This window comes from Patiria miniata, unplaced genomic scaffold (genome assembly GCF_015706575.1).
Source record: "Patiria miniata isolate m_02_andy unplaced genomic scaffold, ASM1570657v1 HiC_scaffold_7, whole genome shotgun sequence".
In the NCBI taxonomy this organism is placed as follows: domain Eukaryota; kingdom Metazoa; phylum Echinodermata; class Asteroidea; order Valvatida; family Asterinidae; genus Patiria; species Patiria miniata.
Genome location: NW_024037074.1, coordinates 23,416,710 through 23,435,823, shown reverse-complemented (window position 1 = coordinate 23,435,823; position 19,114 = coordinate 23,416,710). Strand labels below are relative to the sequence as shown.

At 40.8% G+C, this 19,114-nt stretch overlaps 3 protein-coding genes across 6 annotated transcripts; all 3 read right to left on the bottom strand.

Moving 5' to 3' along the window:
• Window positions 1-179: 179 nt before the first annotated feature.
• LOC119745382 lies at window positions 180-6,279 on the bottom strand. 4 transcript variants are annotated; one of them, XM_038221699.1, is made up of 4 exons: window positions 6,194-6,267; window positions 4,256-4,258; window positions 3,602-3,713; window positions 180-2,952 (listed from the first exon to the last, which is right to left on the bottom strand). In XM_038221699.1, exons 1-4 carry the CDS (start codon window positions 6,251-6,253, stop codon window positions 2,171-2,173), a joined length of 957 nt encoding a protein of 318 aa, XP_038077627.1. In that variant the 5' UTR covers window positions 6,254-6,267; the 3' UTR covers window positions 180-2,170. The 4 variants fall into 4 exon arrangements, with proteins under 4 accessions (XP_038077627.1, XP_038077628.1, XP_038077629.1 ...); XM_038221700.1 differs by lacking the exon at window positions 4,256-4,258 and having other exon boundaries at window positions 3,602-3,697; window positions 6,194-6,279; XM_038221701.1 differs by lacking the exon at window positions 4,256-4,258 and having other exon boundaries at window positions 3,602-3,705; window positions 6,194-6,261.
• A 1,327-nt stretch (window positions 6,280-7,606) lies between these two features.
• LOC119744317 lies at window positions 7,607-10,816 on the bottom strand. Its single transcript, XM_038220187.1, has 2 exons — window positions 10,723-10,816; window positions 7,607-9,096 (listed from the first exon to the last, which is right to left on the bottom strand). Exons 1-2 carry the CDS (start codon window positions 10,799-10,801, stop codon window positions 8,306-8,308), a joined length of 870 nt encoding a protein of 289 aa, XP_038076115.1. The 5' UTR covers window positions 10,802-10,816; the 3' UTR covers window positions 7,607-8,305.
• Window positions 10,817-15,352: 4,536 nt separating this feature from the next.
• LOC119746397 lies at window positions 15,353-18,616 on the bottom strand. The gene is made up of 2 exons (XM_038223311.1): window positions 18,367-18,616; window positions 15,353-16,830 (listed from the first exon to the last, which is right to left on the bottom strand). The coding sequence occupies exons 1-2, from the start codon at window positions 18,443-18,445 to the stop codon at window positions 16,043-16,045; spliced, it is 867 nt and encodes a 288-aa protein (XP_038079239.1). The 5' UTR covers window positions 18,446-18,616; the 3' UTR covers window positions 15,353-16,042.
• Between the last annotated feature and the right edge of the window lie 498 nt (window positions 18,617-19,114).

Below are 19,114 nucleotides of genomic sequence, written 5' to 3'. Positions count from 1 at the left end.
CCCAAGCTTTTTATTGTGAAACTCTGGAAGTGTCCGTTGATTAAAAAATTCCATGCAATCAATGAAAATCTCAATTTTGTCAGGCTATGCTTTGTCGGTAAATTTCATGCGAGTGGGTGCATGGAGGAAGTAGGAATGAGCTATTTGAAACACAGAACAAAAACTCTCTCGACAAGAAGTATTCTTTCAAAATATTCATTACATATTATATTCTAAAAAGAAATATATCCTGAATTAATGACCTTATAAATCAGGCCCCATCATTTCCCCCCCCCCCATAATTTTCACTTTTATTGATTTATGCAAACAAACCAAATTGAGATGAAAGTTCCATTGAAAGTTTCCAGCAAATGCCTAAGGCCAAGTAATAATCAAGACTCAGTATTCATGATATGACATATTAATACAAAAATACACAATCAAGTATTTTCATGATTATATTCCTGTATATAACATCTTAAATGATGGAAGTGCCTGTAATCACTAAATGTAGGTGGAGTTTTAAAGTAGCCATATTAATTTGCATCAAAATGAGATTTATATAAGACATGATAAACCCTAACCCAACAGGGTGTGTGAAAAAACCCTTAAATTTGAGGGTAAGAGGCAAAATTTCCCTGAGAAATGTCACACGTGTCTTATAAAAGTCATCCATCCATTGTACAAGAAAACAAAATTACAAAACAAATAATGTAACAATAAATATTAAAATAACTTGAAAGCTCAGCTTTGCAAAAGATCTACAGGCATATTGAAAAGACTGATCTCTTCATTCATGGTCACTAGTGGCCGACTATGGAGAAATACGATGCAGATTAAAGCGATTAAAATATTAACAAATTAATACAGGATACACATTTGTCACACATCCCTTAGCACTAATTTATCACTTATGAACTGGATTTGATACCTCTTTTTTAATCAATTTTAGCACAAAGGGAAACTGACTGGACCTGTGCATTATAAAAAAAAATTTAAAGATGAAAAAAGAAATTGACAGGAGCATGCAAAAACAAATATAAGATGAAAGCACCATTGAAAGTTTACTTTCCAGGAAACGCCCAAGGCCAAGCAATAATCAGGACTCAAGTGTTCCTGATACGACATATTAATACAAAAATACATGATCAAGTATTTTCATGATTATACTCCTTTGTATAACATCTTAAATGATGGAAGTGCCTGTAACACTAAAACTGTAGGTGAAGTTTTTAAAGTAGCTATATTTGTTGCATCAAAATGAGATTTATATAAGACATGATTAACCCTAACCCACCAGGGTGTGTCAAAAAAAACTTAAATTTGAGGGTAAGAGGTAAAATTTCCCTGAGGTGTCACACGTGTCATATAACATTCGTCCATCCATTGCACAAGAAAACAAATTACCCAAAAAATAATGTAACAATGAATATTAAAATAACTGGAAAGCTCAGTTTTGCAAAAGATCTACAGGCATATTGAATAGACTGACCTCTTCATTCATCGTCATTAGTCTGGTGGCTGACTATGGAGAAATACGACGCAGATTAAAGCGAATAAAATATTAACAAATTAATACAGGAAACACATTTGTCGAACATCCCTAAGCACTAATTTATCACTTATGTACTGGATTTGATACCTCTTATATAATCAAATTTAGCACAAAGGGAAACTGAATAGGTGCATTTTAATATTTTTTGTTTTTAAAGTTGAACAAAGAGATTGATGGGACGAGGCTTTGAACCTGCGACCTCCGGATTGCAGTTCCGGTGCTCAACTAACTGCGCTATCCAGCCCTACAATGGTGGTTCCCAGTTTGATCAATGTCTTTGTTCAGCTTCAAACCTGGGCAAATGATTTGCACACACACACAAAAATAACAATTGATGAAAGAAGTATTTTTGCTATTTCAAACACATGGTCCATAAATGTGAAAGAATTTTGGATGCCAAAGGTTGTTGAAAGGCATGTTTGGTATGACGAAATTGGCAGTATGGTTGAATTTTGTTTTACTTTTCCTCACCCCGCTGTTCAACTGGCATGAACGACTGAACTCACATGTGTAAAACCCATGCGAAATTATGTTTGCAGACTTTAAAAAAAATGAAAAATAAAAATAAAAAATGCTGAGTCATGCTAAAACACATGGAAATCCACAGAAACGCAGATATTTCACAAGCCTAGCAAATCACAGCTTTGAAATAGCTCGTGCTTCTTCACTTTTGGAGGTAGAATTGTTCAGTTCGTCATCATAGAACTGTATTTGGCACTGACCAATGACCTGAGATTCTTGGTAGATTTCAACCCAAACGGTTTGTTTCTGATCTCCATCCTCCCAACAGGATAGGGTCAGTTCCTCCCCAACTTCAGCCTCACGAACATACCGGACCCAGACGGTCTTGGCATCGGAGAAGATGATGTCGTGCACAAAGCTGGGTAACTTGCCCTCTAGTGCTGCCCCACTGGCGCAATCAAAACAGAAGCGAATAAAGACCGCCTGGTTCAGGTGCTCGTTGGCATCCGTGTCGCCTGGAAAAACCATCCTCTTCTGGGTGAAGCACGCAGAAGGTTGTGCCGGGAAATCAGGTCCAGACACTGGTCGCTTGTCTTCGGTTGGGATCACTTGGGACATCTGGGCCATCTCGGGTGGGATTGGGGTTGGGCGACGTGTTTCCATAGAAACAAACACCGAGTGAGTACTGCAAGTTGCCAACAGCTCGCCCGTGGTTAGATCGAAGGCGTTAGCGTCCACGCAGAATGAGGTTCTGCCAATGTGGCTTGTAAACGTGGTGAACTTTAAGGAGGAAGTCTGACTGAGAGAGTAAAAGGAAGGATACACTTTGAAATAATGTGAACGAACATACAAAACTGATAAGCCAAAGTCAATGTTTTGAGAGGTTATGCCCTGTGTGATGCGTGCGATGCGAACTCCTTCTAGTATCTTGGAGATCTTCCCGATGCTGATCTTCCCTGAAGGAAAGCATGAAAAAAGGGAAAAATAAAAGATCATTAGATAAAGTCTATCATACTGAAACCACAAAATGCAGCTTTTCTGTATTGTGAAACCCTCATGCACAAACATATGTAGCTGTAAGGGTCTAAGAGTTTTAAGGGTCTAATGGTTTTTCTTGCTGGGGCCAGCCTATAGGTTAATTCGCCGAACAAAATAAGAATGCATTTTTGAGGTCGTACCACGCTTTCACGCAAGCGCGCGTTGTGGTAACCCTATTGGTTGAAGGAACCCTGAGTGTGTGAGTACTACCTGAGCGCGACTCGCGCGAGCCTTGTGTGCTCTGGGACCAGCTCCACTAGAATTACCTTGTGTTGTACCAACTGAGCGTCTGTCTTCGGCAGTAAGATTTCTGTTCTTTTCTAGACACCACTCATGTCCAATGCAAGGTAAATTCCTTCTTACACTTGGCACATCATGGAATATCTCACTAAAAATGGGTTGAAATCACTGGAGGCTGTTTTTTTAATACCTTTTCTACTGCACATATTCCAAGTAAAATTGATCAACTGTGCTTTACAATATGAACAATAAAACTTCAAGTTATTTAAAATCCAATTAAAATACAGCAGATGTCTGTTTAAAGTACAATCAACTAATTCAACATACCCGCCTTGTCAAAGTCATCATAACGCAGGCCCCCTACGATACAATGGAAGAGTCCATCTGAGCCATACTCTCCCTGCATGGTGAGACAGGATGATGCTATAGGAATGCAGAGGAATAAGAAGCAGAAACCTTTATTAAAGTACAGACCATATACATGATCAAAGTTACTAAAAAAGTCCTACCCACTTCTCATGTGGGCAACATTGAGTGTGTCCGAGTAGCTCACCCGGATCGACTCCAGTAAAGGCAGACAGGTTAGCCACAACAGCCGGGCTAATCAAAGCTCACCTGCGGGCCATCACGATCCTCACGTGACACCCATAGCCGTGACCGTAGCCACTGACAAAACGCCCATTTCGGATTGGGTCTACGTTTGAGATTGACTGCTTTATAGTCGATTGCACAACTCAAAAACGATGGGCTGGAATTATTATACAGAATCAAAAGTCGCAATGAACTCAATAATGATCACCTTTAGACTTCAAATAAAGTTCATTTTTATGTCCACTTGAGATTTCCGCTGTCCGGAAGCCATATGTGTCTGTTTCTTGGAATGAATAACGCATGCGTGTGACGTATTTCCACCACTGACTCTGCTCCATGAGCAGGGTCAGTGGTGGCTGACCCCAATGAGCTTTGTCTTGCTGATAGCGCCCTCTACCGTTGATGCCTTTTGGCTGTGAGTGCGCCGCTATATACCAAATGCACGCAGACGAAAATAATCCAAAGCTGGTCTTTGGGCCAAGATTTCCGGGCATGTGGCATGCCGCGTGACTGACAGGTGAACGATCCATGTATCCCATCAGGTATTGCGCAAGAGCATTGTTCAGTTAGAACAAGGTTGCAATTGAGTTACACATAAACGGATGCCAAGAAGCCTCCAAAAGGAGCTGGAAATGACACAAAAACTGGAGAGTTGAAAACTTGCGCATATTTTTTATCTGTTATTAACAAGGTGAGTTTTTTTTAAAGCAAAAATCAACAATGCTCGCAGTCTAAATGTGAAAATAAATTTGGTAACAAGTGCTAACGTTGTGAGTAATTCTATATAGTGTGGCCTTTATTTATGCAGGTACATGTAGTCCAAATAGGTCACATTTATGGGGCTACATTTGATCACATTCAAGCATACATGTAGTTAAGTGATTGCCAAACCTGATCGAGGTTTAGTTCATCACCATTTCTAAAATGTTCCTGCTGGAGTAATTGCAGGATACCCCGCCACTCGGAAATGCATCTGTAAAATCTCTGGCTACACGGTTGGAATCACTGGAAAAGAAACAATTCAAGTCCATTGCCAGCTACATGGATACTGAGTGGGGGTCCCCGTGAGAACGAAGCAACACATAAGGAATGGGGGTTGCTGAAATTCCAAACCAACTACCCTGTTGCCGGCTACGCGGCCGAGGAGTGGGTGTGCAGTGGAGCATGACGTGTGTAGGCCTAGTAGTTATAGGATAGCCGCGCTGAAAAGGTTTATTGAGGGCAATCAACCATGACTCCGTAGCCGGCTACGAGGTGCATAAATCTAGTGCCAGGGTATAAGTATAAGCCACTTTGGAGTTACTACTGTGCGTGCGCACATCAAGATTCAACAATTTACTTTTGTGGATGAACAGTTTGCCATACGTGTGCAAAATCACAGCGCGGTACCAATTAAATCAAGATAGTGGATATTTTGCCGGAGGTAATGCCGGCAAACTAATGTTTACTAAAGGTTTGCCGGCGGCAATCCATATCAACAGAGGGCGCTGTACCCTTTAAGATAGGGCTAAATTATAAGATGTATTAAATTTCCTCCAAAAGTCGTGTAGCACATTTGGTACAGTGGTTAAGCTACGGCTTTCGTGAGCAGGATGACCCGGGTTCGATTCCGTTCCCCGCCACTTTTCTAAGGTTTTTTTTTCCCATCCCCAAATAAATAAGAATATTCTTCTTTTATTATTTTAACATGTCTCAAACATTTGATTGCAGAGTATTACATTTTCTTTTTCAGATTTGTGGCTCTGGAGGTTTTTTTTTTTTAAAGGGAAATAAAGTCCGAAATTATAAAATGGTCTGATTCCCATCTTGTGAATACGAAGTTACAATGATAATATTGGCATGGAACCAGACTAAAATTTGTCACCGGAAAATGTTGAAGTACAAAAACACAGTAACTGCGCATGTTCAGTGCATATCCGGAAGACTAACGTTTACTAAAGGTTTGCCGTCTCCGGCAAAATATCCACTGCCTTAAATCAAAGTCAAAGAAAAGATATTGATTCTTGTTTTGAAGTAAAGGCAAACTTTTGAGGTTTTTTTTTAATGGCACCATGATTTCCTAAGTTGTTTTGTATGCTCCAACTTTTGTGTGAACAGAAGTTTCCATCTTCTTTTTGATTCGATGAAAAATTGCAAAAGGTGGATTTGGTTACCACATCATCACATGGCACATCCCCCATCTGCCCAAAAGGCATAGGCCATAGACTAGTACGCATTTTATATCTGCTGTGTTGAAACTGATGTGCGTACTCCGAAGTGGCTTATCCTGCAATTGTGCCCTCCTGCCGATGCATGTCAACTACCTAAATAGCTTCTTACTCCACTTACCAAATTTACTGTTCTTAGTTGTTTATTGAAACTCAAAAGCAGAGGGCTAGGGGCGGGCATGGAGGAAGGAATTACGCAAACCTCACGGGTCCTACTAAAGCGCGTCAACAAGCGTCAACAAGCGTCAACAAGTTTTAGTAGTCGTTAAGTGCGCGTCAACAAATTTTGTATAGGCCTTTGAACAATAAAAACAGCTTTATATGGTAGAAACAGCAATAATGAACATCTTCTGCATATCAATTAAAGTTAAAATTATTTTAAAACTTGGTTTTTTGAACGCGAAATGTACGACGAATTTGTCGATAGAAGTAGGCCGCCATCTTGTTTGGATGGCGCTGTAGACTTCGCGCATGCGTAGTATGGCTCTTTACACTTCACGCATGCGTAGTACGGCTAGCTACACATAAACAAGATGGCGGCCAACTTTTATCGACAAATTCGTCGTACATTTCGCGTTCAAAAAACCAAGTTTTAAAATAATTTTAACTTTAATTGATATGCAGAAGATGTTCATTATTGCTGTTTCTACCATATAAAGCTGTTTTTATTGTTCAAAAGCCTATAAAAAATTTGTTGACGCGCACTTAACGACTACTAAAACTTGTTGACGCTTGTTGACGCTTGTTGACGCTTGTTGACGCGCTTTAGTAGGACCGAACCTCACAGTCACACATCACTCACGAAAATTGCACGATTTCCGACGATTGGAGGCGCTGTTAAAACGGCAACACTGCGATAGTTGGGGGTGTGGGTTTTTCGAAAAGTCGGCATCGTTCTGGTTTCACCTGATCATCGGGATCGCCCCAGGAGAAGCCTTCAAAACTAAAAATGTCAAAATTTAAGGGCCATATAATGGAAACACCCTTAACTTGGCCTTATGTTGTAGTATTTGATGTTTAAGAAGCAGAAATACTAGTAGGATCGACAAAAAAAGGAGTTCTAGCGCCCCTACCATACAGTTACTGGGTCTAATACTCATACATATAGGGCCTACTTTAATTGAACCTCTCCGAGGTATTGGGGGGGGGGGGGGGGTGTTAGCTGCAGCTGAATGGGTTGTGGAGCCTCCACTCAGTTCAATTCGGGTGATAAAAACTTATTTTTGTTTTTCCTAAAATAAGCGGGGGGGGGGGGGCGCAACTTAAGAGATCCTTTGATGTTCTACCTAGATGTATTTTGGAATTAGGATATATTGTGACAAACTATATTCCGTAAGAGAACTGGCACCCCCCCCCCCCCCATGGAGGTAGGAAAAATTATACCCAACTTTACTTTTATCCCCTTTGGTGATAATTTTTTCAGGGTTCCACTTTGGAAATACAATGTTCAAACAGCTACATATCAAATTGATACATTTTACTGCCTTTTTGTATTAAATGTATTCAGCAAAGTAATAGAAATTTCCAAACTGGCTTGCGCTTCTTGTAACTGAATCACAAATTAATTTCAGTTTCAACTGAGGTTTAATTTTATGTGAATGTCATCAATATATCTACATACACTATAATTTTAGCATCACAAAACATAGAACCATTAAAAGAAATCACTTTATAAAAATACATTCAGATCCATTTTTGGGAGTAAAATAGTTCGAAAATGTTAGTTGGATGATACTCACTTGAATGTCATATAAAACTTGATTGGATGTACATGTATACATATTTCCCTTAATAACAAAAAACAAACACAATTTGTAAAGGTGGTTGTTTGTGATCCCGGCAAGACAATTTGCCATTTAATTTTAAAAAGATATATATCTATCGATCACCTGCAAGGTTCACAAAGTACACAACTTTATAAAACCACAGCTGGGCTATGTTGAGTTGTAACCCATTTCCAGTCTTAAATTCTTTTGAGCCCAGTCACATTTATTACATGTACCTTACTGTATATTTCAGACTGAAATACACTTATTTTTTAATGTTTATATTATTTAAAGTTTGATATCTGTTTGTGAGGTAAGAAGGTTTGCTATAAAAAATTCTAAATATTTATCACCTGCCAATTGGACAACTATTATTCCTCCAACCGCAGTTGGGCAATGTTCAGCTACATTGTGCATTAACTTCCTGCATTTCCAGTAACCAAATCTTTTAAGACAAGTTTAATGAGTCAGAGTTTTGCCAAGGTCAGCCCTCCATCAGGCTCAGAGGTGGACCTTGTCAGTCCATCTTCATAGAATTGTATTTGACACTGGCCAATGACCTGCGACTCTTGACACATTTCGACCCAAAGAGTTCGACTCAAATTGCGGTCTTCCCAGCAGTACAGCGACAATTCCTCACCGACCCTGGCCTCGCGAACGTACAAGAACCACACCGTCTTGGCGTCCGCGTAGATGACGTCTTTCCTGAAGCTGGGCAGGTGTCCATCTAAGGCAGCTGAACTTGCGCAGTCGAAACAGAAGCGGATGAACATTGCCTGATTGAGGTGATCGTTGGCATCGGTATCACTGGACATGACGGTTCTGGTCTGGGTGAAGCACAAGGTGCCAATGGGTCGTGCTGGAAAATCAGGTCCAGAAATGGGTCGCTGGTCACGTGGGATTATCACTTTTGCGCGCTGCCAAGCCATGGAGGCCACCGGAGAAGGGCGACGTGTCTGTTCCGAAACAAAGACGCCGTGAACACTCCCAGAGGCTAGGAGTGTCTTTGTGCTCAAATCATACATGTCAGTGTCCAAACAATATGACGTGCTCCCAAGATGACTCAATGTGCTGGTGATATCCAGAGCTCGGTTCTGTGTGAGTTTGCTCGTGTAAAAGGCTGGATAAACCTGAAGAAATTGGGCACGAATAAATGTCAATATGCCGAAACTCCTGAGGTTGATTCTGATGCCACTTTGGTTTAGTGCCTTGTGGGCTCCTTCAATGAGTTTCAGCAGCTTCCAAACGCTTATTCTCCCTGGCCCATGAAAATGTAGAAACATTTTTGTCAACAGTATTTTCGAAGTATAAATCTGATGTGAACTGGTTAGCAGATTGACTATTCCTTAATTAAAAAAATAAGTATTGCGAGATTATCAACACTTTCCTGAAAAGGAATTAACATTCTTATTGTCAAGAATCATTGACCATCCATCCCACTTTACGCTTGATGTCTTAAGTAATGTTTTCATGTTTTCATGATTAACCCTAAAGGGGCCGGGTTATTTTGACCATCTCTCAGCCGGGGGGGGGGGGGGCGGATTCGGCCCCCCCCCCTAAGATCTCGGCCATCGAGTGACGAAAAATTTTGAAACTCGATACATGCATAGAGCAACTCTTCCTTGACATACCCAAGAAATTTCATGACTATAGGTCAAAGGGTTTTGTAATTATGGCTAATTAATTATTCATATGTACGAATGGCAATTCTGCTCTGTGTACACGACGTATATGCGAAAATTCAGTTTTCACGGCGCGTAGCGCCGGAAAATTTTTCGCTACGCGGCAACCCGTGGTCCGATTTTTATGTTTTTGGGATCAAAAGATGCGCAAAGCTCGAGGCTAAAAAGTCAGAACAGCTCGGGTCGCGAAAATTTTTTTTTTAGAGGCTATCACGGAAAATGTTGAGGGGGGGGGGGGGCGGATTCCGCCCCCCGGCCCTTTTAGGGTTAAGCCCCCCCCCCCCCCCAAGTAGTTCTGTTTCCGATAATCACGTGATTCAGGGGAAGCCTAACCCTAGCAACTCCCAGCCTGGAATGGTCTGGTGTCTTTGTGCCATTCTCACCCATTGTGAATAACATACTGATGCTGAGCGTCTCTTGAGCTTGCCCCGAATCATGTGATTTAGCAACAGTGTCTTTGGTCTGGAGAATTCACAGTTAAAACGTGCCAAGCATAATGAGCAAGTCAGTGTACCAGATGTTATTCAAATTTAACTCGCAAAGGGTATAGGTTCAACCTCGTCCCCAGGGTGTCGAGCAGTACGCGCCCACCACTACCTGCTCTCTCACCCTGGTATTGGATCATTTGCATGTGCAAGATTTTTGCACACGTATGCAAATGAGGAACAGTCTGGTGCCTGGATATGCGTTACACATTAGCGTTTGTTTTTGTATGCGGTGTCTGGGGTAAAAACAGAGTCAATTCGTAGCAGCGCGGGCACGGCGTGAGTTACGAAAACACGATTTTTGAAATCAAACTGTTACGATCTTATCGAGACAACATGCAGTATCATATTTCATATTAATATGAGCAAATTGGAAAGGAAATTAGTATTTTCGAGAAGGCGTGGACGAATGATCGCGAAAACACGTACTGCACGTTGTGAATATATAGCACCAAGTACACGATAAAAATCCATTACTAGCCAATTGCGGTATCCAATCAGGATACAGGAAGAAAGTTTCCTATCCAGGGTTTACTATTGGAAACACGGTTGGAAATAAAGTAAGCACTGGGGACGAGGTTGGGTATAGGTTAGTCTTAAATGGCTTATTTACACATATACATTGTAATAAAGATTTTTTTTAAGGTGTATATAATTATATTTTAAAAAAATGCTAAGCAGAATTGAAAAGAAAATAAGTCTGCATCTATGCATTACCTGATTTGTCAAAGTCATTGTAAGACAGCTCCCCCAAAACACAATGGAGGACTCCGTCAGCATCTATCTCATACTTCATGGTCAGACTGGTAGACAGGGACCTTGAGTGTAGAAAAACATACAATTTTAACAAAATCAGGCCAACTTTACTCACACTTTACTCATAAATGTGACGGTAATACTGGACTACCTCCGTTAATAGGGAGGTAGGCCCTAGTCCAGTTTTACCGTCACATTCATGGGACTAAGCACGCAGTTGCAGCTGGCAGTTTCGAATATGCGAATAGACCTATCGTCGGAACATTATTCGTGAATGGACAGCTCTATAGGGCCCTAATCCTATCAACTGTTCATGCTGTTTCATATACAATAATGGCAGATTTGGTACTTTACTGTTTGTCTGCATCCCGACATTGCAAAGATCGGCAAAGTTCTGCAAAAATATGTTCAGCAAATACCACTACAAGTACATGTGATAATGGTTAACATCATGAACTTATTAGCATGCTAAAGTGCTATAGGGCTAGGGCCTAACGTTAGACCTAGTTAAAGGGAATATACATCATTTGCTTTTGCTGTAATTTTCAGAAATGGATGGAATTGGGGGGTTGGAAATATATAGCAAATATAGTTACACTGACTTTTTAAAGTTTTGGGTTCGAAAATGCTATAAAAACCAAGAAAACAATCATTTTCCTGTAGTCTGGTTCCCTAACTCCATTTAAGAAGAAACAGAGCAGTTTACATACATTGGGGAATTGTAAGGTCAGGGAACCAGTCTAGCTGGCTTGTACCCGTTCATAGGTGCGTAATCGATTGCAAACAAGTGCGATGGTCAACTGGGGCCAGTATTTGAAAAAAAGCCAGTTTTTTTCCAACGCTGCTCGGCCGATCAGCGTTGGAAATTGATACAAAAATACCACTTTTCTTGAAAATGACAGTATACCAGGTGCCATGATTTTACAGGATGCTTTACACTGTCATATACTAACAGTCCAGCAAGGTATTTCAAAATGATTTGGTAGTTTTATTTTTTGATGTTTGCAAATGTTGTATTTTCCCTTTAAACGGCGGCAAATGACAAGTTTTGATAACAATTCCTATATAGTTTACACTGGCACTTCAAACGGTTTGTCTATACTTTTTGTGATGCTAATCATTGCTAGTTGGAACTCACCTAGACTAGGGAGTAGGGTGCAAGTTTAGCTAAGGAAAGAAGTTGAACTTGAAGTTGAAGTACCGTGATCGATCACTCATGACCGTACCGGTACCGGCCAGTCCCGACCAAAGTCCCATCCCCGGCCCCCGTGATTGTATGTATATCTCCATACACAGACTTACGAAAGCCCATTAGCGCCACTGCAAGTATATATGTTACAGATTATTTAATTCGTTATTACGGCTTATTAATTCGTTAGGCCAAAAAAAAAAAGTCTCCGGTTTCTGGTATGGAGCTTGCCCAAAAAGTGGTGTGGCGACGCGGCTTTTTTTTTTTACCTGTTTTTTTTGCTTCAAATGTCGGCTGATGACTGCAAATTGTGCCTTAGTGCAAATATATGGGAGTCCTGAGCAGCCACATAAAGCTTATTCTCGATCATAACCCCATCTAAAAACACGTTAAAATTGTGCAGCAGCAGGATTCCAGTCAAACCAGTGAGTTTGGCGGTTTCGAGACATCATCTTTTATTGAAAACAAAAACTTTTTCATTTTGCCGACGCGCATGGCTACGGCGACGCGCGCACATACCAGAAACCGGAGACTTTTTTGGGGGCCTTATTACGGATTATTTACGGACTATTAATTCGTTAATACGGATTATTAATTCGTTATTACGGATAATTAATTCGTTATTACGGATTATTTAATTCGTTATTACGGATTATTAATTCGTTATTACGGATTATTAATTCGTTATTATGGATTATTTAATTCGTTATTACGGATTATTAATTCGTTAATACGGATTATTAATTCGTTATTACGGATTATTAATTCGTTATTACGGATTATTTAATTCGTTATTACGGATTATTAATTCGTTATTACGGATTATTTATTTCGTTATTACGGATTACATTTTTTTTCCAAGAGGGGGAAAAACATATTTCTCAACATAATTTTTTTTAGAGGGGACAGGGACATTCCCCCCCCCCTCCAACCCATTAAATGTACAGCAATATTACATCGCGCCTCTTTTTCTTTCATTTTTTCCTCTTTGTTTTCCTTTCGGGGGGGGGGGGGAGGGGCAAGCTCCTCCTCGCGTCACCCATGTCCAAAGCAAGGGCGGATCCAGAACACAATTTTGGGGGGGCAAAAAAAAATTTGTGGGTCAAAAAAATTACGGCGTGCGGTTTGGGGCCCGCTTAAGGGCCCCGAAAATTTTTTGGATTCTAGATGCTCTGTGGTGCGATCTGAGGCAATTTCTGACCACTTTAACCAATGTTTTTTTGAGGAAAAGATGGTGGTGTACTCATTGCCTGCCTTTATTGCGATGTCACATAAAAAAAAAAAATTGGTTTCGTTTGGGGGGGGGGGGGCATGGCCCCCTTTGGCCCCCCCCCCCTGGATCCGCCCTTGGTCCAAAGCCTTCTAGGCAGTCGTATCATTGTTGCGGCTGCCAACAGAAAAAAATGGGAAACGGATGTCAGAGGTCACTCCAATGTCTTTTGGGTCTGAATTTATATCAATAATAGTTGCAATATCCTTCCTTTGCACTACTGTGACTTTGTTCACGAAAAGCTGGCGTTTTGAAGAATATAAATGATAAATAGTGATAAATTTGTATACAAAGTTAATTGACCCATCCCAGGGTACCAGAGGTCTGATGCTCCTCCCACATCTGAAATTATTTGAATGGAAACCCAAATATCTGTAGTACATGTGTGAAGTTTCAATTCAACCTGTTAAAATGATTTGTTGTCATGGTCATTAAAAAGTCGGCACTCTCGATCTCATGCGCACTCTCATGTAAATTAAACATGGTCAATGTGATGGGAAAAGGTTACATTTAAGTCGACCTGTTTTGGTAATTTTGCGACATTTTGCGACGAGAGTATGCCCTATTTACGTAAACTTTGTGTCAAAATAACCACAGGACATCCAAACAACTGTCAGAGAAACTTGGCGGGATTTAAAAAATGCATTGCGACGATATAAGGAAAAAATGACCATGGAGGGGGTTGCACTCCCTCCCACTCCGTATTTCGCGCCGCTCTTAAGTTAATTATTCTGACCTAAGATCACTCTTTAGTCATATTTTCATATTTAACAAGTGCCAAGGCACCAATACAAGCTGGTTTTTATTTTCTCCTCTACCGTTGTGTCGCAAGGGTATGAGCGAAAAAGAAAAGGTTGGGGTAAAGACAACGCCCCCCCCCCCCGCTCTGCGCTGTTTGCGCCGCTTTTAAGTTAACTAGTCTGATCTAAAATCACTCTTAAGTTTTTTCCCCCCATAATCTACAAGTTGCAAGCTAATGACACTTGCTCAAATTTGATTAAATGGAAAATTTGCCGCATGTCGCCAATGGGCCTTTGTCTTAAGACCGGCCATTCTGTGATCAGGGTCGATGATATTTGTTCCCGAAATTTTGCATTTTGATTAAACCCTATCCAGCTATCAGTGCATTCTGATCACGTATGTGTGAGTACCAGATTTATTTCGTAATAACGAATTAATAATCCGTAATAACTAATTAAATAATCCGTAATAACGAATTAATAATCCGTTAAAATGAATTAATAATCCGTTATAACGAATTAATAATCCGTAATAACGAATTAATAATCCGTAATAACGAATTAATAATCCGTTAAAATGAATTAATAATCCGTAATAACGAATTAATAATCCGTAATAACGAATTAGTAATCCGTAATAACGAATTAAATAATCCAAAGCACATTATTTCTCAAAATCCTTGTACTTTGTCCAGCATATTCTTACTTATCAATTTTTCGAGGGCGGGTGGGGGGGGGGGGGACATTTGCCCACCCCACCCCCACTGACTGACCATGGGCGTCGCCAGGATTTTTTTCTAGAGGGGGGCAAAACATATTTTTGCCAAAAAAATCCTGTATTTCTCAACATATTCTGGATTTATCAGTTTTAAAGGGGGGGGGGGGCAGGGACATTTTAGCCCCACCCCAAACCCATTAAATTTACACCACTTTGACTTCGCGCCTCTTTTTCTTTTCTTTTTTCTCTTTTGTTCTTCCTTTTTTTGCTTTTTCGGGGGGGGGGGGGGAAGCGCCCCCTCCCCCCCCTCGCGACGCCCATGTGACTGACGCCCATGTTGTTCAATGTGGATTAAATAAATTAACAGCAATAGTGTGACTTCTTTTTTCCCTCTCTTTTTTGGGGTGCTTTTCCGGGGGGGGGGGGGGGGCAAGCGCCCCCCTTGCGATGGGTGGTCAAGTGGATGGGTGGTCAAGCGGGAACGCACCCCATGGGATTCCTCTGATAAAAAGCGCACCTTTGCCTTCAATCAAATGAGCAGGGTTGGGGAGGGGGCCGGGTGTGTGTGTGTGGGGGGGGGGGATACACTTATGAGATTCTTTGCTGTTGTACTGTATTTAGGCAATACTTTTTAGGGTTTCGCGATGGAAATACAATGTTCAAACAGCTACATATCAAATTTGTACATTTTACTGCCTTTTTATTCAGCAAACTAATATAAATTTCCATACTGGGTTGCGCTTCTTGTAACTGAATCACAAATTAATTTCAGTTTCAACTGAGGTAAACTTTATGCGAATGACATCTCTCTCCTCCTTTCTCTCTCTATTATATACATAAAGGAAGCCAAACTATAAATGTAGCAACACAAAACATAGAACCATTATGAGAAATCAGTTCATAAAAAATATATTCATATCCATTTTTAGGGAGTAAAATAGTTAGAAAATATTACTTGGATGAAAAGTTTCCCTGAATAACAAATCAAAAGATAAGAAATTTCTGAACATTTATCACCTGCAAGTTTTACAAAGTGGGCAACCTTAGAAAACCACAGTTGGGCAATGTCGAATTGTAAGCCATTTCCAGTCTTAAATTCTTTTGAGCCCAAGTCACCTTTATTGCATGCACATTACTGCACATTTCAGACTGAAATAACCTCATTTATTTTTAAATTTTTATATTATTTAAAGTTTGATATCTGTTTGTGAGTTAAGAAGGTTTGCTATCCAAATTCCTTACTATTTATCACCTGCCAATTGGACAACTATTATTCCTCCAACAGCAGTTGGGCAACGTTCAGCTACATTGTGCATTAAGCCTGCATTTCCAGTAACCAAATCTTTTAAGACAAGTTTAATGAGTCAGAGTTTTGCCAAGGTCAGCCCTCCATCAGGCTCAGAGGTGGACCTTGTCAGTCCATCTTCATAGAATTGTATTTGGCACTGGCCAATGACCTGCGACTCTTGACACATTTCGACCCAAAGAGTTCGACTCAAATTGCGGTCTTCCCAGCAGTACAGCGACAATTCCTCACCGACCCTGGCCTCGCGAATGTACAAGAACCACACCGTCTTGGCGTCCGCGTAGATGACGTCTTTCCTGAAGCTGGGCAGGTGTCCATTTAAGGCAGCTGAACTTGCGCAGTCGAAACAGAAGCGGATGAACATTGCCTGATTGAGGTGATCGTTGGCATCGGTATCGCTGGACATGACGGTTCTGGTCTGGGTGAAGCACAAGGTGCCAATGGGTCGTGCTGGAAAATCAGGTCCGGAAATGGGTCGCTGGTCACGTGGGGTTATCACTTTTGCGTGCTGCCAAGCTATGGAGGCCACCGGAGAAGGGCGACGTGTCTGCCGTGAAACAAAGACGCCGTGAACACTCCCACAGGCTAGGAGTGTCTTTGTGCTCAAATCATACATGTCAGTGTCCAAACAATATGACGTGCGCCCAAGATGACTCAATCTGCTGGTGATATCCAGAGCTCGGTTCTGTGTGAGTTTGCTTGTGTAAAAGGCTGGATAAATCTGAAGAAACTGGGAACGTATGAAAGATGTTGTGCCCAGACCCTTGAGGTTCATTGTGACACTTCGGAATCTTTGGTGGCGGGCTCCTTGAATCAGTTTCGCCAGCTGCCACATGCAAATTCTCCCTGCCACATGAAAATGTAGAAATAATTTTATCAACAATATTAGAAGCATTAATCTGAATAAAAAAAAGAAACGTGCCAAAAACAAAAACCTGTATTTAAGGCCCCCCCCCCCCAAAAAAAGTCTCCGGTTTCTGGTATGGAGCTTGCCCAAAAAGTGGTGCGGTGACGCGCCTTTTTTGGTGTTTTTTTACCATTTTTTTTTCTTCAAATGTCGGCTGATGACTGCAAAATGGTGCCCGACTGAACTTAGTGCAAATATATGGGAGTCCAGAGAGGCCACCTAAAGCTTATTCTCAATCGTAACCCCATCTTATAACACGTTAAAATTGTGCAGCAGCAGGATTCTAGTCAAACCAGTGGGTTTGGCGGTTTTGAGACATCATCTTTCATTGAAATTTTTTTTCTTTTCATTTTGCCGATGCGCATGGCTACGGCGACGCGCACCCATACCAGAAACTGGAGACCTTTTTTTTGGCTGGTTGAAAATCGAAACTTTTGAAGTGCACGGGGATCACAACATTTAGTATTCTATTCTCTGTGATCTGACGTTTTCATGAGTCATGACCAATGGGTTGAGGTTTATTCTCAAAATTGTTCCTGTAATTAATTGGCAGTGTATATTTTGCCGGAGACGGCAAACCTTTAGTAAACGTTAGTTTGCCGGATATGCACTGAACATGCGCAGTTACTGTTTTTTTGTACTTAAACATTTTCCGGTGACAAATTTTAGTCTGGCTCCATGCCAATATTATCGTTGTATTTTTGTATTAACAAGATGGGAATCAGACCATTTTATAATTTCGGACTTTATTTCCCTTAAAAAAAAATCCTCCAGAGCCACAAATCTGAAAAAGAAAAAGTAATACTCTGCAATAAAATGTTTGAGACATATTAAAATAATAAAAGAAGAATATTCTTATTTATTTGGGGATTGGAAAAAAAACCCTTAAAATTGTGGCGGGGGTCAGGATTCGAACTCGAGACATCCCACTCACTAGAGCTATTGCTTAACCACTGCACCGACTGTGCTACACACCTTTGGTGGGAATTTAATACATGTTATAATTCAGCCCTATCTTAAAGAGTACAGCGCCCTCTGTTGATATGGATTGCCGCCGGCAAACCTTTAGTAAACGTTAGTTTGCCGGCGTTACCTCCGGCAAAATATACACTACCTAATTAATTTGATGGCACTACAGTAGCACTATTTATTTCAAATTACATGTAGGCCTAGGAGTCAATGAATATTAGCAGATGAGTGGGCTCACAAATCATGTTTTGGTTTATACATGTAGGGCCTATAACATTAAACTCTACAATGTCAATGATGTGAAATGTACAAGATTCAAGAGTATAGACTTCAGACTCTACGATACACATTTCAAATACATTGTCATTTTCTCAGCAGGTTGGAAAAGAATACGAATTTAGATCGTATATCCTCGAGTCACCATAATCGGCGCAGGTAAAACGCTTACAACGCGCGCGCGTTGTCCAACGCAAATTGAATGAGAGTGCGTCAAAATAGATCCCTACCTGATTTGTCAAAGTCATTGTAAGACAGCTCCCCCAAAATGTAATGGGAGACTCCATCAGCATCTATTTCATACTTCATGGTTTACAAATGGGAGAGTCTGGAAGGCATAAAATGCAAATTAAATTCAAGACTTTCAGAATAAAACGGCAAATAAGACAGCAGAACAGTTTGCCGCGGCCGGGCGGTACTGTATGTACTACGATACGATATGATCGAAGGTCCAAGGTCGTCACGTTTTCTGACGATTGGTGGCGCTTTGCATCTGATTCACACATGCCGTCCGATGCAGTTGGATGTGCAGACCACTGATCTCTATATAAAGACTGGATAGCTAATACAGAGCCGCACAATGTACGAATTTGACGCCATATTGGTGAGACCGGCTGGTGATCTTCAAAGGACAAGTTGTCGTTTTTATAGACAGCATGATTTCTTTTGTAACGTCGCGGTTCACTTGACTTATATTTTGACCACCATCACTGACCAAGGTTAACTACAATTTTTCTAACGTCGTGGTTACTAAAATGCCGCAAATATAACTTTTTCGGCGTTTTGAAATAATAATCACTACGGAAATGTGTCCCTTTTAGAACATCATAATATGTGTACGTGACCAAAATGCGCGTCAACTGTTGATACAACGCGCGCGTATTTACGCGTAGAACGTTTGTATATACGCGGCCATCTTCGTGAGACCGGGGGCGAATTGGTCAATATGCAAAGTCTACTGTGTGAATGTTGTATGCA

What these genes read in the sequence shown, in the direction of transcription:
- LOC119745382 (XM_038221698.1), bottom strand. Translation starts at nt 4,203, where the DNA reads ATGGAGCAGAGTCAGTGGTGGAAATACGTCACACGCATGCGTTATTCA. An exon ending in ACTTTATTTGAAGTCTAAAG is followed by an intron (nt 3,698 to 4,073) that starts GTGATCATTATT and finishes GCATTCCTATAG; the next exon opens with CATCATCCTGTCTCACCATG. An exon ending in TGATGACTTTGACAAGGCGG is followed by an intron (nt 2,953 to 3,601) that starts GTATGTTGAATT and finishes GCTTTCCTTCAG; the next exon opens with GGAAGATCAGCATCGGGAAG.
- LOC119744317 (XM_038220187.1), bottom strand. Translation starts at nt 10,801, where the DNA reads ATGAAGTATGAGATAGATGCTGACGGAGTCCTCCATTGTGTTTTGGGG. An exon ending in CAATGACTTTGACAAATCAG is followed by an intron (nt 9,097 to 10,722) that starts GTAATGCATAGA and finishes TTCATGGGCCAG; the next exon opens with GGAGAATAAGCGTTTGGAAG.
- LOC119746397 (XM_038223311.1), bottom strand. Translation starts at nt 18,445, where the DNA reads ATGAAGTATGAAATAGATGCTGATGGAGTCTCCCATTACATTTTGGGG. An exon ending in CAATGACTTTGACAAATCAG is followed by an intron (nt 16,831 to 18,366) that starts GTAGGGATCTAT and finishes TTCATGTGGCAG; the next exon opens with GGAGAATTTGCATGTGGCAG.